The sequence below is a fragment of the Populus trichocarpa genome, chromosome 10, assembly GCF_000002775.5.
Source record: "Populus trichocarpa isolate Nisqually-1 chromosome 10, P.trichocarpa_v4.1, whole genome shotgun sequence".
Lineage (NCBI taxonomy): Eukaryota > Viridiplantae > Streptophyta > Magnoliopsida > Malpighiales > Salicaceae > Populus > Populus trichocarpa.
Genome location: NC_037294.2, coordinates 9,484,037 through 9,500,736, shown reverse-complemented (window position 1 = coordinate 9,500,736; position 16,700 = coordinate 9,484,037). Strand labels below are relative to the sequence as shown.

The following is a 16,700-nucleotide window of genomic DNA, read 5'->3' as shown; positions in this document are numbered from 1 at the left end:
AATTCTAAACAATCTAATCATTATTTATATTATAATCCTTTTCGATATCTTGTGTAATTATTTTTATTCTCACCTCAATTCATTCAATTAATTTCATTCGTCTTGATGAGAAAATTGCAGTGAGGCAACTAATATCGTATTTGGAAGTATAAAAACAGTTGTTTTTTTAAAAAAAATTATTTAAAAATATATTAAAATTGTATTTTTTTTATTTTTAAAAAAGTTACTTTTGATATCAACATATCAAATCGATTTAAAAACACTAAAAAAATATTAATTTAAAATAAAAAATAATAATTTTTTTAAAAAAAACCGCAGAAACAAAAAGACTTCAGGAAAAAAACAACACAAGCAGCCTGTGATGCGTAGCATCCAAGAACTGAGGAATGGAAAATACAAAGTGAGTTTCGTGCCCAATTTCAATGGTCTTGTGGTTAGGTAAGAAACCACAGCTTCTCGGAACTCTTTTTTTCCATCTTGAAAAGAGAAATTAACGTCCAGAATGATCCCATGGAAGCTCTGACGCGTGAAGAAATGGTAGAATGAGGGCCCATCCTTGAACAAGGAGCCACTAAAATTCTAGATCAAGATTTTCTCCTCCAAAAATTTGGATCGTAAGTAATAACAGGACAAGTACTAGTGATATACGTGTTTGGTCTGAAATCTAAACAAAAATCCAAGCCACCAAGCATGTGTGGTTCTCAATGCCCCATGAAGATCTCTCTCCCACCACCCTTTAATAAAAAACCAGAGGCTCTCGTATTTTACACCAAAAAAATATCCTCCAGGGGCAGAAAAACCTAGAAAACACATACATCACAGACTTCCTTGTAAAGCAGATGAAACACTATCCAAATTAATTTCGAAGAGAGCAGCAAGAGCTAGAAAGAACTCCAGGGGTGGTTCAATTTTCAATGGCTTCTTCAATTTCTGCAACTGGGTTTAAGGGAGGTTTTGGGACTGCGTTTATGGGAAGTTGGGGCACTTCAATTGTTGGCGAAGACTATGCCATGTTGGTTAAGCCAGTGCCAAGCCATGTTAGAGTTGCGAAGCCAGTGAAATCGCCTCCCATGATGAAGAATGTCAATGAAGGAAAGGGTCTTTTTGCTCCTGCTGTTGTTATCACACGTCAAATAATCGGCAAGAAAAGGTTCAATCAGCTTAGAGGCAAAGCAATCGCCTTACACTCACAGGTATAATTCTTGCCTCTGCTACTAGATTTAGTCTCAGCAGCTATGCGTTATGGGGTCAGTGGCTTTTTCTTGTTTTTGGACAATTATTGGCCTTTTATTTGCGAGTTTCGGATAATCTGAATGACGATGTTCTTCCTTAATTAGTTTCTTGATTAATTATTATAACGCAAATAATTTAATCAATTGCATAACCAATTTGTTAACTGTTTACAGGTGATTACTGAGTTCTGCAAATCGATAGGAGCAGATGCAAAACAAAGGCAGGGACTGATTAGGTTGGCCAAGAAGAATGGAGAGAGACTCGGGTTCCTTGCTTGATAAAAGAAGAGGATTTCTCCTCTGGTCATCTTCATGTAACAAGCATTTTCTAGTCCACAGTTCATTTGAGGGCTTTCAGATGTAAATACCTCTCTTCATCTGGAGCCCTTGGAATCATCATGTTAACGACACTGTATGGCTACTTCACTCTTCATTTTACCTGTAGTACTTTGTCTTGAGATTATTAAAGTAAAGCTTCTTTAAAGGTTCGTTAATTACCTGGCTCGCGGCAAGGGTGACCTGGGGGCCAAAAAACCAGCTGTTCCTTGAGCGGCTCAAATGGCCTCCAAGGAATCCGGGAGCTGAACCAACACTATATTAAGCTTAAGTTCTTTTAAATAAATCGGCGATGATGGAATTAGGACTAAGTTAAGCTTTATTCAACCACCAGATTATGTTTTAAATGCCGCTTGTATGTCCTTGAATATTAATTAGAATGGTCTAAACTCTGGATTAGCGTTCGATCAAGCTTCTAACATCGGGAGCCATGCAGCCATTTCCCACCAGCCTATTTGTTGATTAATCCGTCAAGTTAGAAATGATTGCAGCGCCGGCAGCGTTAAAAGAATGCCACCTCAATTGGGTTGAAGCACCACCAGGATGTGAAACATTCTCCAACTGCAAATTATCCTTGATCAATAGCTCTGATAAAGCCTCCGGTGCGGTGAGGAAATAAAGAGCGCGCAGAAATAACACCGTGATTCGATGATACCGGCCTTTCATGCAGGAATTTCTTGTTTTTTTTTCCTTTTTTCTAATCTGTGCACCCATTATGCTACCACCATTATAGCTAATTGTAGTTGATAAACACAACGATCATGTTTTCCAAAACTTAATCAATCTCTTTGAGGAATATCAAAATCCAAGCACAAAAAAAGGAGTAGAACTGTAGAAGTGACCTTTTTTTTCTGCCAAGTGTATTGGGAACAACAATATATCTCAACAGTACAGATTGCTGGTGGTAGAAAGTAGAAACTACAAGACTTTCACAAGCTCAATCTTATCTAATACCAAAATTAAAGGAGCATCATCACGATACATCCATTAAGGACTAATCAGATCAAAAATACATTTCACTTCTCGGTGTGGAACCAAGCTAAAGAAACCACCGTCATGGAGTGCTTACACATTGTAACGGCTTTTGGCATTTCTTTCTCTCTTGGAATCATCCTGCAGTTACCAAAATAGTAAGATTTGAGAAGTAAATTTTCTTAAAATCAGATAGGACCACAAAAAAAAGATTACATGGAAGCTGTAGGTGATCTTATTAGTGACATCAATGACCTCCTTCCACTTCCTGCCAATGCTCATCTACACAACAAAATTCAAATGCCATAACATCGTTAGACTTGAAGCAATTAAAGGGAATAGTAACTAATAAACATGAAGCATTTAGGGAGAGAACAAACTTAAACAACCAAGTCAAAGAAGAACAGCATGCCGGTGGGAACTAGTTGCCACTAGAGCTTAATGAACCAGTGTATTAAAACCCAACTAGAAGTTTCCATTCAAATGTTGTATTATGCTCTACCTAAAAGAAATGTCAACATGGAAACCCTTTTTTTTACAATGAAAACAGCCAAGAATCCCATATATTGTTGTTTGAGCTAAACAGTAACAGATCCATAGTTATTTCATGTAGAGGCTAAAGTTGAGTTCAGATGAAAATCATCAAATCAATATGTCAGATATGGTGGATAGCAAACGCACGTCAGCATGCAAGAACACGAACTGCATGCACAATGCCACAGCCCACAAGCCAGGAAGACACGTTGCTGTTTAAAATTTGACATTTTGAAAAGGGCCACAGAAATAGAGTGAGGAACGGGTTCCAAGAACTGTTATGCATCAAATAAAACAAAATGGAGAAAAGTTTATTGTGTATGACCTAACTGCCATCCAATCACCGCCTAACTAAATAGCTTTACCTAGTCAGCTTGCTGTATAAACCTAAATTATGAATCTACCAGAAAACACATATATGCTATATATGTGAGCAAAAGCAAAAGATGCATCAGATTCTAATAGAAGTTAGCAATCTAAGCACTTTTTTTTTCTTTTGGGGGATAAAATATCCGAGTATGGGCATGTTAAACTGGATCAACCAAGCATCCCTGTGCTCTCAGTGACAGTATCTATCTCCTCATAAGAACTCAGAAGTCTTCTAATGAGTATGTGCAGACCAAATGACAGCACTTAGAAATGGTAAACAATCACTCACAGGTGCTACAACATTACTGCGACTAATTGACAACCCTAAATGATTGCTAGTCACCCATTGGCTACTTACAAGGTCTGCAATCATAAAATCAGCTATTGTCACCACCAACAGAGCCCTTGTGAGGCGAACATTCATTAATTTTTGTCGACAAAAGAATATCATATAACCTCTGCCACCAAGATACACAAGATCCCCATTCACATGCAAGGTCTAATCAATTAGAAATATCAAATCGGAGTGGTATTAGTCTCAAGCATTCCCTCCTGGGGAGAGAGATGCTGGTGAGCCTCATTCTTTGTTAAGCCCAACAAGAGAAATAATCACATGTTTCTCTTCCCAGTCATTAAAACATGAGAAGCCAAACAAGACATGAGCCTTGGTATGGGAACCTGAGGTTGCAGAAAAAATTCCCACTTCACTGTCGGCAAAGGAAGCCAAGCACACCCTTAGATGAAATGCATATGATGTCTAAGGGCAGGTTCTTTGGATGGAATTGATGCTTAAGGGACACCACAAAGAATTGATACAATGAAAAATGTCATCTAAATTCACAAGTGCCAAGTATATTCTTTGATTGAAAGAAATAATGACAACCTGCACAGCCTCATTTGCGGCAGTTTTAGTCCACAAAGCAAGTTTATCCTGCCTCTGGCGGCGCACACTTGCAACCACGCCACAAATCTCATCAGCTTCATCGAATTGCTCCCCGATCAATGCCATCAACTGTCCAATTATTTATTCATTGGCACATGAACAAAGATTATGCCAATACACCAACAAAGGCATCCAGAGCATAAAAAAATGAAGAGAGAGTAAGACGATTACAGTTTCAAGCCACATGGTGTCCAAGTTGGCCTTTCCGCTGGAGGTAACAGACCATTTGCCTCCAGTAGCACAGACTGGATCTTCCCATTTGGGTTCAATCCCAGCTCTAAATAAATGGAAATCAGCATTTACAGGCAGCTTGCTTGGCTTGAATATCTGCTCATACAAACTGCGCCCAAAATAAATAAATAAATAACTCCAATTTTCCATTAACAATTATTTAACTACTCACTAAGCAATACCCCGTCTGTCTAGAATAAAAAAAACCCTAGGAGAGTCTGAAAACTGAATAAACAAGAGGCAGATCTAGCAGCAAACAGATTATAAGAAAGTATTAAAATAAAAAAAAGGGAAAGGAAATACATACCACCAGAATTCTTCGACGGTATCAAAAGAGAAAATCTTGCGGAGAGAAGTGCCCCAGGCGGCGCCTTGATTAGGTTTGGATTGGTTATCGAACCAAAAGGTCCATTTTCTCTCAAGCTTATGCGGCAGCGGCTTCTCTATTGTTTCTGTAGCGCTTCCTTCAATACTTGCTGCTGCTGCTGCTGCTTCATTTGTAACTGCCGCCATTACTAATCTTATGATCTTTCAGATGAGATTACCAGGCTACCAGCTACCAAACACCAATCTTTCTTTCTGCTTTGTAATAAACTAAAGATGGCGGCTTTATTGGGTTCCTTGCTCGGCCCTTTTATTGGGCTAGTGGGCTTTGTATGTGGCTGATCCAGTTTTTTATTGTCCGATTATCTGTAATTATGGATGCTTCTTCAATCAAAATTAAATATTTTTAGAGTTATTTATTCACTAAAATAATAATTTTTTTTCAACAATACATAATATGAATATTACATAATTTCACATCTTCCATGTGTATTTAATTTAAAAATTCTTACTTCCTCTTGGATTTTGTAATAAATGATAAAAATTGCATGACTTAATATTTTAATTTTCTTAAAAAAGGGTTTGATTGAGAAACAATATAGATGCAAGTGATATATAATTAAACTCCTACATTATTATAAATTTTTAAATAAATTAAAGGATCTTGATATGAATTAATTCAGTATTAAAAATGTTTTCTTCCCTTTTTTTGCCTACATGAAAAATATACAATAAACATATTAAATTAAATCTCATGAAACGAGCTTTTAATTTGTTTTAAAGAACATGCAAAATTTCATTTCGAGTTTTCATTTAAAAAAATTTCCATTATTTTATTTAAAAAAAAATTAATATTTTAAAAGGTATTCATTTTTTTCTTTGTATATGTGGCGTTGCCCTATACCATATTAGAATACAGAAGAGTTTTGAAAGTAAATTCTCTAAGGAAATTTACAATAGGACTAGCTTTGTTTGTTTTTGCGTTTTAAAAATATTTTAAAAAAAATTTAAAATTTTTTTATATTTTTTTTTTTTGCTTCAAATTAATATTTTTTGGTGTTTTTAAATCATTTTGATGCGCTGATTTTAAAAATAATTTTTAAAAAATAAAAAAAAATTATTTTAATATATTTCTATATAAAAAGCAACCGCAATCACACTCTCAAACTACACCATCTGCTTACATGTTTAGTGCGTTTGTTGCCTCCTTTACTCTCTCTAAACCTCTCTAAAATCATTATAGATTCTTAGTAAGAATTGTGCTCGAAAATAGGGAATTTTGTCCCCCATTTTCATCTATAAATAGAGAGGTTCAGAGAGAGTCGAAGGCAAAGAAAACACAGTAAACATGTAGTAGAAGGAGCTGTCTTAATTGAACCTCACCTGACAATAGAAGATATATTATTGGCTGGTATTTTGGCCTACTAAACATATAGCTTCACAGTAAAATTTTATGACAATTACATCCTTTTTACTTACTGTATTGAGATTAAGATAAAGATAAGATAAGATAGAAGGTACATTAGATGATTTCTTTAGCATGAGGAGGAAAAATAAAGCATAAGAAATAAGTGGAAAGTAAAACAAAGCAAGAAAGGATCTTTGAACGAAAAAACAAGCGGGCCAAATTATTATACAATATACTAAAAGAAATCAATGTTCCTGTTATTATTTACCTAAACACAAAGTACTATAGATTGGAACAGTGTATTGGCAAAATTGTCCTTACCACAAAGAGTTGGAAAGACTGTAGGAAAAGGGTAGGGTCGTTTTTTTATTGGGATGCATTTGGAATTGAAAGGATAGTTGGGGAGAAAATAAGGCTGCAGACACCTCGAACTAGGGTTGTTATGCCCTGGACACTAGGGCTAGACAGACGCGCCTAACTGTAGACCCAGGCGAACGGGTCTGCAACCCGCACTCCTGGGAGCGTTGCCTTCTCTGTCAAAACTCAAAAGCTGATGGTTCTAGCTTGGCAGCTGGATCAAACGTTGTTGGGTCTGCCTGCCAAACCAGACCCGAAACACTTCCAAAAGATGTAATAGCGTCACTTCAAAAAGGTGATGAGTCTGGTTGCCCAGCCAAACCCATTGATATTGGATCTGGGATTTTTTGCTCTTTTCTCTAATTTAAATTTATTTTTCATACAATAAAAAGTAAATAAATTGATGGGACTTTTTTTATATTCTACAAAAATTAGACGATGATAAAAAAAATTTTGTTTCAAACTGGGTTGAATTTTCTTATTAAAGCATATTTCGAAAAAAAAAATTGACAATTTTTTAATTTTTTTTACTTCAAATTTGTATTTTTTTCTTAATTCATATTAAGATTTTTTTATTATTATTTTGATGTGATTATATAAAAAATAGATTTAAAAAATTAAACATGTTATCTTAATATATTTTTATAAAAATATTTTAAGATATTTCCAATTTTATTTTTTTCCCTCTTGAAATTTTTTTTATTTTCTCTGATTAATTTTTTTTTCATACTGTAAAGAGAAAATAAATTAATATGAATTTGTTTTATATTATACAAAAGTTGGGTGATGAAATTTTTTTTTCATTTCAGGTTGGGTTGAATTTCCTTATTAAAGCATGTTTGTTTTTGCATTTCAAAAATACTTTGAAAAAAATTTGAAATTTTTTTATTGTTTTCTTTACTTCAAATTAATATTTTTAATATTTTTATATTTGTTTTATTTTTAAAAAATATATTGACCAAGAAGAATATATTAAGTTGAGTCTTGCCCCTATAAGAACCCAAAATAGCTTTGGATGCAGCTGCAACTAGACCCATCAGTCTTGGGTCCTGTTGTGGCTGGACCCATCAGCCTTGGCTCTTATTGTGAGCAGGACCCGATGCTTTTAATTTTTTTTCCTCCTCATGTAATTTTTTTATACAGTAAAGAGAAAATAAATTGATGAGAGTTTTTTTATATTGTTTAGAAGTTGGGTAATCATAATGTTTTTTAGTTTTAGGTTGTGTTGAATTGTAAAACCCGGGAAAAATAATAAATAAATAAAAGTGAAAGAATTCATGCATATGATTAAATAAAAAAAACAGAAATTCAGAAATTTTTGAATATAAATTTCCGGACGAAATAATTCGAGACATTATAATAAACCCGGCTGTTGAGGGTTAGATTTAATTGAAGAGAATAATGCACTTAAAGGAAAAGCGGGTCTAAATGCAAAAGAGGGAAAATATAGAGTATAAATACTCTCTCCTCACCAAGACAATCGGTAAGAACCATAAGGAGAGAAAATAGGGAGTTTTATACCCATTCTCGAGAAATCAAGAGAGAGATACTAAAATTTCAAGAACCCATCCAAGATTAAGAGCTTAAAGATGGGATAAACACTTGAGAGCAAAGGATTACCAAGAAATTGAACAAGAAAAAAAGAAAGGAGGGAGTTGAAAATCTTCAACTGATTGAAGATCAAAATCTTAATTTATACCGGGTAAGGTATTCTAAACATGATCTTAAAAAAAAATTCATTTTTTAAATTCGATGAAGAATTGATGCCTTGAAATTGAATCATAGGTTAGGGTTCTTAGACTTAAATTGGGGAAAAAGTACTTATTATTGAGATTAAGTTAATTCATGTGTGTAGTATGTAGTTTATGAAAGTATTGTGTGAAGGGGAGGGGGAGACGAATCTGGACAGACTTGTCTCCTAACTTTCGATGAGATTTCGGGTAGGAGGATGAGGGGATTAGAATCGAGTTTCCTATAGAAATTGTAGATTTGAATGTTAGCTAACCAAGAAAACTGGTCTTGCTCAATTTGGAAATATAGAACTCCAGTTATGGGTTACCAACTGAGATTGAGTCGTGACTGATTATGTAGGACAGTAGGACTAATTAGTAAATGAACAATTTTGACTATCTTGGAGGCAAAATTGGGTTCTCCTCCCTCAGAGAACTAGTAGCCTCGTGTATTAGCTTTCTAACGAGATCAATCTTAGTTAAAATGGAGTTTTAGAACTTTAGAGATAGTTAAAAATCTGATGAGTGTTCAGACAGTAACAGTTGGAAATTGGACAGTAACAGTTCAAGGTCAGACAGTAACGGTTGGAAAAGTCAGACAGTAACGGTTGGAAAAGTCAGACAGTAACAATAGGAAAAGTCAGACAATAACAGTTGGAAAAGTCAGACAGTAACAGTTGGAAATTGGACAGTAACAGTTGGAAATTGGACAGTAACAGTAGACTTTCATGTGAATACTATAAATAAGAATATAAAAGAATTGAGTCATATGAACACTTGTATATTGAGATATTAACTCTGAAAATATACATGATATATGAATGTATGTTATTATGAGGAAATGAACATGCATAGAAAGTAAAAACAAACTTCCTTGTGATTCAGGAGGAGCAACCAAGATTGGATCTTCTGTTAGGGGAGGTCGTGAGACAGGCGAAGCAGGTGCGTGATTTTCCCTCCTATTTGCACTTATACAGTTTAGAATCCTTCTGGTGAATGTAATTATAATAAATATCGTGTTCAATGTAAATAAAGCCTAGTGTATTTCCAAGATTAGCTTCGGCTAATGGCATCCGTGATAGGATTGCCGGGATATGATTTACACGATTAGCTTCGGCTAATGGCATCCGTGATAGGATTGCCGGGATATGATTTACACGATTAGCTTCGGCTAATGGCATCCGTGATAGGATTGCCGGGATATGATTTACAGGATTGCCGGGATATGATTTACACGATTAGCTTCGGCTAATGACATCCGTGATAGGATTGCTGGAATATGATTTATAGGATTAAACCTTGCAATGTCACCTAGTTTATGCAAGTAAATAAGATTATTCAATTAAGAATATACAAATGAGTGTTAATTGGGTTTAAAATATTTACAAGCAAAATATAAGTTTTGTTAGAGTTCTCATGGAGTCGATAAAAAGCTAATACCTCATTCGTATTCATTACATGAGCATACATATATTCTTTAGCAACATAATGGTATGTTTATTTATGTTACAGGTCCATCAAACATCCAGGAAGATCATTAGTTTAGGACTCTGCTTTGTGAAACTTATGTAATTATTTAACTTAAAACAAAAGGGAATTAACGTGTTTATGTAGTATACTTTTGTGCAAACCTTGATGTATTTATAAAGGTTCAGCTTAGCATGTAGTATCTTAGTTATCTTGTAATCAACCCTTTTGAAATATTTAAGAACACTTCTTATTTTGTAAATACTTTCTTTGCATGTTAGTACTCCTTTTCTTTTAAATTTTATGATATAATGTGTTGGACTATGTTCATATTGAACTTACTCGTATGATATATATATTGTGTGGATTGTATGAGGTGTGGAATTATGAGGTTTGATATAAGGTCCGGAATTAGAGGACCTTGTGATGATGGGTTGATTGAGTAAATTGATAGTAGTCGATAACTTGGGATGTCCTACATGCAAACGAAACTCTGATGATTTTTTTTTAAAAAAAAAAAAATTACCCTCAAATAAAGAGGATATGTTGGAATCTTTTAACATTGACCGAGTCGTACAGTCGGACTATTACATGAATTTTCTTATTAAAGCATGTTTATTTTTGCGTTTCAAAAATTATTTGAAAAAAAAAATTTATTTTTATTTTTTTTCTCTACTATTATCATATTAAAGTTGATGGAGCTCTCAATAAATTTTTTATTCACATCATATGCTTTATATATTTGTATTATATAAGAGAATTTTTTAACAATAAAATCCATTAAAAAATAACTTATAAACATTATAATATAATATTATTTTGGGTAATAGAAGATATTTTAATTTTATAACATTAGTGTATAAGATTCAAAGTTTTATCAATGTTTTATTGTCTTTAGATTTTGTATTCAGTAGTTTTGAATTATATGTATTATTAAATATATAAATAAATTATGTGTTGGGTCCTGCCCCCAGTGTCCCTATTAGAGTTGGGTCCTGTTAGGGGCAAGATCTAAAATAGCTTTGGGTCTTGCTGCACAACAGGACTCAAAAGCACTAGATTCAAACCCAATTTTCTTAGGTCCAACTTCATGACTCAGGGCTAATGGATCTTGCGTCAGGAACCAACTCGCTTGGATTCTGTGTCAGGACCCAACGATAATGGATTATGCCTCAGGATCCATTTCGCTTAGGTATTGCGTCAGGACTCAATTTTCTTGGATTGAGCATCAGGACCCAAGGGTGATGGGTTATGCATCAAGATCCAAAGGTGATGAGTCCTTCATCAAGATCCATTTCGCTTGAGTCCTGCCTCCGGACCCAAGATTCTTGGATCTTATGTTTCTAAATATTATTATTTGTGTTATAAATATTGTTATTTTTATTATAATTAAAAGTATTAATATAAAAAGTATTATTATTTTTATTATAATTAATATTATTTATAAAATAATTAATAAATTTGAAAAACAATTATTATCAATACTAAAAAATAACCCTAGATTTGATTTGGAGGGTAAAATTAAAAATTATTATTATTGTTGTTGTTATTATTACTATTGAAGAAAAAACAATTGTTTTTTAAAAGATTAAAAAATATAAAAATTTAGAGAGACAAGTTAAATATTATTATTTATATTATAAATATTATTGTTGGGTCTGGTGTTGCAGTCAAACTCGAAACTCTTGGATCAAGCGTTACAACCAAATCTAACACTTTTGGTCTTATATTTTCTTTCATATTTTTTATAAAAATAAAAAGTTGACCCGCAGTGTAGCAGAGGCCACCTAACTAGTGCATGACTATAATGAAATAACTCTCAGATTCAAGGGTTAAATTGAACAATTTTCAGAATTTTGAGGGTGCCATTGACCCTAAAAGCAAACATGTAGTTTCGCTTCCGCCCCCGCTAAACAAGGAGCCTCAGACCCTGTACGCCGGGGCCAAGTGTTCTATTGGATATTTTTGGAAGGAAAAAAAAACTACACAAATCCATAAGCATACTTTTGTGTAGTTTATTGTGGTTTCTTCAAAACGTAACCGCTGCCGTGTAGACAAACACGATTGCTTATGTGAGCACTGAGAACCAAATCAAAGCATGCCACAAGCAAGCAGCTGTCTCTGCATGGCTGCCACGCAGCCTAGCTAGCTCAATTTATATTGACCCGACGGCTAGGCTGAATTACGGAAAGAGAGGAACAGTAGAAAACGAGCCTTGTTAGAAGAAAGAGGGAAAACAAAAGGGACAAACACAGCAGAAACAAGAAATTAATGGACGGGGAGATCGAGAAGGATTCACTGGCAAGAGAAGCACCTTATGCACCTGTTACTCATGAGAGACCTGTTCGTGATGATTTGGATGATAAAATCCCAAAGCCTTGTAAGTCGTCTCTTCTTCTTCTTCTTTTTCAAGTCATTCTTCACTAATAACATGTGTTGTGGATAAATTTCATTATGTATATATATAGTAAGTGATTTCTTAGAGAAAGAACCACTAATTAAGAAAGCCATAGTAGCAGGTTGTTCTCACCATTGCAATTTGCCTTCCAACTAACATGTGTGTTGTGATTCTGCCAGTCATGAAGGGAAAAAACAAGGCTTGTGTTTCTTTATCAATCTTTGCTCTATTTACGTTGTAGTAAATCAAAATTGTTTGATAAAAAAATGAAAAGAAGGAGATTTTTTTCTTGTCTTGGAAACTGGTATGTTTGATTTGAAGTATCTTGGACTGATTGTCTCCCGTCAAGAAATTATCATAGTAATTATTTTGAATAATCGAGGGACATGCTTTATATCACATACTCTGTGCTAAGAAAATTTGCATAGACAGTAACATGTGAGCCATGTCATGGTAGAATCAAGAGGAAGGGTTAACAAAATTGCTTACAGAATTGATGTCTAACTTTGACTTTCCTTGATCTTCACCCTTTCTGATAACTGATTTGAGGCCAATTTTGGGCAATGGACAATGCTCAAAATGGGGAGTGTAGATGAAGTTATGAGCTGAATTCACTGGTAGAAGAAATAAGGAGGGGAAAATGTTATGCTTCCATGGAGTAATTCCACATACTATTCTTAGTTTCTGGATGAAACTTTTGATCTTTTCCTTTGGTGTGAAAACAGACATGGCAAGAGGTTTGCAAGCTCCCGATACAGAAAATCCTTATGGAACACCGGGACATAAGCATCGCGGGTTGAGTGTCCTTCAGCAACATGTAGCCTTTTTCGACCTAGATGAAAATGGAATAGTTTACCCTTGGGAGACTTACACTGGTAAAAAATTTTGATTTTTTCAATCATCCCGGATTATATTTTCATACTCTGCATCTGTTGTTTCCTAAAAAAGAAAATGAAAGAAAAGAAAACGAAAATTTTTCTATGTTGTACAGTTTGCCGAATCATGAAATATACCTTTGTTGTTTATTATTCTTCACATTTTACATACATTTCCCTTCTCTTTGGATCATCTCCACCCTATCCCCAACAAAACACAGGATTGCGTGCAATTGGTTTCAATATAATTGCCTCTCTTATAGTGGCTGCTGTCATCAACGGAGCTTTGAGCTATGCTACTCTTCCTGTAAGTAAACCCAACTTTGTTTCTGCCATCTAAAGACACTTACAATGAAGGATCAGATGTCACATTGTAGAGTCGAAAGAAAGATTGTATATTTTGTACATTGTGGCTCTCATTATCTGTTTAAGCTTCTAATCTGTTTCAAGATCGATGCAATTTTTTTTATCTTTCTAGTGTGGAGTTAGGAAACTGCTTATCATATAGCATAAAATTCGTTTCAGGGATGGTTCCCTTCTCCCTTTTTTCCGGTACACATACACAACATACACAAAGCCAAGCATGGGAGCGACTCTGGAACTTATGACACAGAAGGAAGGTAGAGATTTGAACACATGAACTGTATCTAGATCGCGCTTAAAGATTAAAAATATACTGCCATGATTACCCAGTACCTATGCAGATACATACCAGTGAATTTCGAGAGCATTTTCAGCAAGTATGCTAATACAAAGCCAGACAAGTTGTCACTCAGAGAGCTCTGGAAAATGACCGAGGGACAACGGGTCGCCTTCGATATATTTGGATGGTTTATTTCCAGGCTCCCTTCTGTTTTCCAACTCAATATGCTTGAATTTCTTGAACTACGCTGACGTGATTGAGCAATGGCTTGCAGGATGGGAGCTAAGTTAGAATGGGGCCTTCTCTATGTTCTGGCAAAGGATGAAGAAGGATTCCTGTCTAAAGAAGCTATAAGACGATGTTTTGATGGTAGTTTATTCGAGTATTGCGCCAAAATGAACAGGGGTGCTGAAGCTAAGATGCGCTAAGGGATCTCTACTGCTAAGTACTCAAATATCAGGAACCTAATAGTTTTCTGTTTGACTGATAATACTGGTGTAATAAATTGAGACTTGGCCTTTTCTTTCTGCAGAAAATGAACACTAGTGCTTGTCTAGAACTGATAATTTATCAACTATCAAAGCGTTGTGTATGTATTTGAATAAAAGCTCATGTAGTCACTTCATGCGTGTTTGAATATCATCATGGTGCTGGTGAAGTTCTTCAGTTCCTAGAGTGAGTATCATCAAGTGCTTCTAGCAGATAGTATGGAAACATCGATACATCCTGGGTGGCCTATACCACTACCAGGCTTCAGTCCTAACATTGGCCACATAGAGAATTAAGTGCAAATCTAATGATAGTTTCAAAATTAGCTTGGTCTTGAGACAACCTTATTACTGAGAATCATTTGAATACCGAAGAACAGGGTTTACCAATAAACAAGCAAGCTTCAATACAGATTTCTTCGAGCCACAAAAACACAATGGACATTGAAAGAAAATAAGGTAGTGGCCTAGGTGATGCATCAAGAAACGTAGTACAACGGATTTGGAAGTTTGAATGACCTTCGCGCACTTGGGAGTCCCTCAAAGCTGCTGTACTGGTCTCCAACTATTCCCCAGATGCGGAACCCATTGCTGATCAATTGTTTTCTCACGTTGGCCTTGTATTGTTGCACCTCATTCAATTCATCATCTGGGCCCCTGCATCGAGCCAGAAGTATTCTCGTAAAGCATGAGGGAGGGAGGGGGGGGGAGGGGGAGTACATAATTGGTCAGTATGGGAGTTTACCTTAATATAAGACGAGTCCATCCATGATAACCAACATCAACAAGGTTGTCGATTGTGGCTGATCTAAGATGTTCTCTTCTTGAAGAAACCAGAAAAATCTGAACTCCCGTGGATTTCAATTCGTCAAAGAACTTGAGTGAGTGCTCCAAGGCTGGTGCTTTACCGTTACTCATCCATCCCTCTAACGATGTCAAGTTCAGTTTTTCTCCCCTGCTCAAAAGAAAAAAAGTTTAATCACTATTACATAGCAACTCAGAAGCTCAAAAAAGAAGGGAAAAGAGGTCATAGATCAGGATTCCTGATTTTTTTGCAAGCATGCAACCACCAGTTTTACCTTCGCTGCAAATATTGTAAGCAACGAACAGATAGAAGAAATGGATTACCCAAAATGATGTTTCTTGAAGTAAGGCACAGTAGATAACAGGGTATCATCAATATCAAACAGCCAAGCGTCTCTGCCATCTTTCTTCAAAGGGCAGCTGGTGCTGAGATATAATCTGCATTCTTCAATTGTCCTCTCGGAGTCTACATGGTACTGGCTTGATGCAACATATTTGCCAATGTAGGACACGCATTCTTCCGGCACAACTGTGAAGTCTTGGATGTTATGCAGCTCAACATTTATTCTCCAGCTTTCACAATAACTTTTCAGGCTAATCTTTAGCCCACTCTTTGTTCTTTGATTCAGGATATTCCAGTCTGCAAGCGTTGCACTGATGAAGAAACTCGAGAAACACAACAAGAAGCCGAGAAGCCTCCCCATCATTTTCTTCACAAGAGGACTCGAGCGTAATGTTACGAGTAGGTAACATATTTACAGGGAGATGGATCAAGAAACAGTGACTTGGTCACATGATTTTTGGGAAGTTGTCGCAGGCCACTAACTCGATCCCAGCTTCACATGCTGGCCGAGGTGGCAAGCACCCTAAATTAAAGAAAATTGATTGATAGAAAAACAAGGTTTTAATGCCGTAAGGTCTGACAATTCCACGCGACAGCACGATCCAGTTGCAAAACACCAAATCAATCAGAGAGTATCATTCACAACTTTATTTTCTATAAAAAGAAAAAAAAGTGTTTGACCATAAGTGCATTGCAACGGTTGATCATTGATAAGATGATCACCATTAATCATCAAGAAGATGCCTGGGAGCGTCGTCAACTGTTGATTGATATTGATTTTCTTCTTAAACAATAGCACGTTGAGAGAGTACATGATTCTTTCAAGCAAATGCAGGGCATACCTGCTCGCACGTATCGTGACAGTGCTCGTCAAAAACATGTTCTTCAAAACAGACAGTGGGCGATAGGCAAAATCTGATTTCATCAAAACGGGGAGGTTTCTAATACAGCAACAGCACCAGCACTTGTAGGGTTTTCTAACCCGATGGAAACAACAAGCAACTTCTCAGCCACAAACAATTTCGATGATCCCGTTGTCAAATAATTGGTGATGAAATTGCTGGTAAAAGCAGAAACATCCGGCAGCACATAGTATATATGAAGGACTGAAGTTGTGTTTAGAAGTCTGGATGCTTTTTTTAATGTTTTTTATATGAAAATGTATTAAAATAATATTTTCTTATTTTTTAAAAATTATTTTTAATTTCATCGCAAAAAACCAAAGAAAAATATTAATTCTAACAAA

At 35.4% G+C, this 16,700-nt stretch overlaps 4 protein-coding genes across 4 annotated transcripts; 2 read left to right on the top strand and 2 right to left on the bottom strand.

The window, feature by feature from the left end:
- Positions 1-750: 750 nt before the first annotated feature.
- LOC7459985 (protein PROTON GRADIENT REGULATION 5, chloroplastic) lies at positions 751-1,726 on the top strand. The gene is made up of 2 exons (XM_002314465.4): positions 751-1,193; positions 1,407-1,726. The coding sequence occupies exons 1-2, from the start codon at positions 915-917 to the stop codon at positions 1,509-1,511; spliced, it is 384 nt and encodes a 127-aa protein (XP_002314501.1). The 5' UTR covers positions 751-914; the 3' UTR covers positions 1,512-1,726.
- Positions 1,727-2,398: 672 nt separating this feature from the next.
- LOC7475418 (eukaryotic translation initiation factor) lies at positions 2,399-5,201 on the bottom strand. The gene is made up of 5 exons (XM_006378256.3): positions 4,925-5,201; positions 4,558-4,726; positions 4,327-4,455; positions 2,757-2,822; positions 2,399-2,681 (listed from the first exon to the last, which is right to left on the bottom strand). Exons 1-5 carry the CDS (start codon positions 5,128-5,130, stop codon positions 2,634-2,636), a joined length of 618 nt encoding a protein of 205 aa, XP_006378318.3. The 5' UTR covers positions 5,131-5,201; the 3' UTR covers positions 2,399-2,633.
- Positions 5,202-11,887: 6,686 nt separating this feature from the next.
- LOC7459986 (peroxygenase 1) lies at positions 11,888-14,485 on the top strand. The gene is made up of 6 exons (XM_002314466.4): positions 11,888-12,283; positions 13,027-13,176; positions 13,398-13,483; positions 13,702-13,796; positions 13,881-14,006; positions 14,094-14,485. Exons 1-6 carry the CDS (start codon positions 12,175-12,177, stop codon positions 14,245-14,247), a joined length of 720 nt encoding a protein of 239 aa, XP_002314502.2. The 5' UTR covers positions 11,888-12,174; the 3' UTR covers positions 14,248-14,485.
- A 131-nt stretch (positions 14,486-14,616) lies between these two features.
- On the bottom strand, positions 14,617-16,543 carry LOC7475419 (acid phosphatase 1). Its single transcript, XM_002315548.4, has 3 exons — positions 15,436-16,543; positions 15,053-15,262; positions 14,617-14,964 (listed from the first exon to the last, which is right to left on the bottom strand). The coding sequence occupies exons 1-3, from the start codon at positions 15,816-15,818 to the stop codon at positions 14,787-14,789; spliced, it is 771 nt and encodes a 256-aa protein (XP_002315584.1). The 5' UTR covers positions 15,819-16,543; the 3' UTR covers positions 14,617-14,786.
- Between the last annotated feature and the right edge of the window lie 157 nt (positions 16,544-16,700).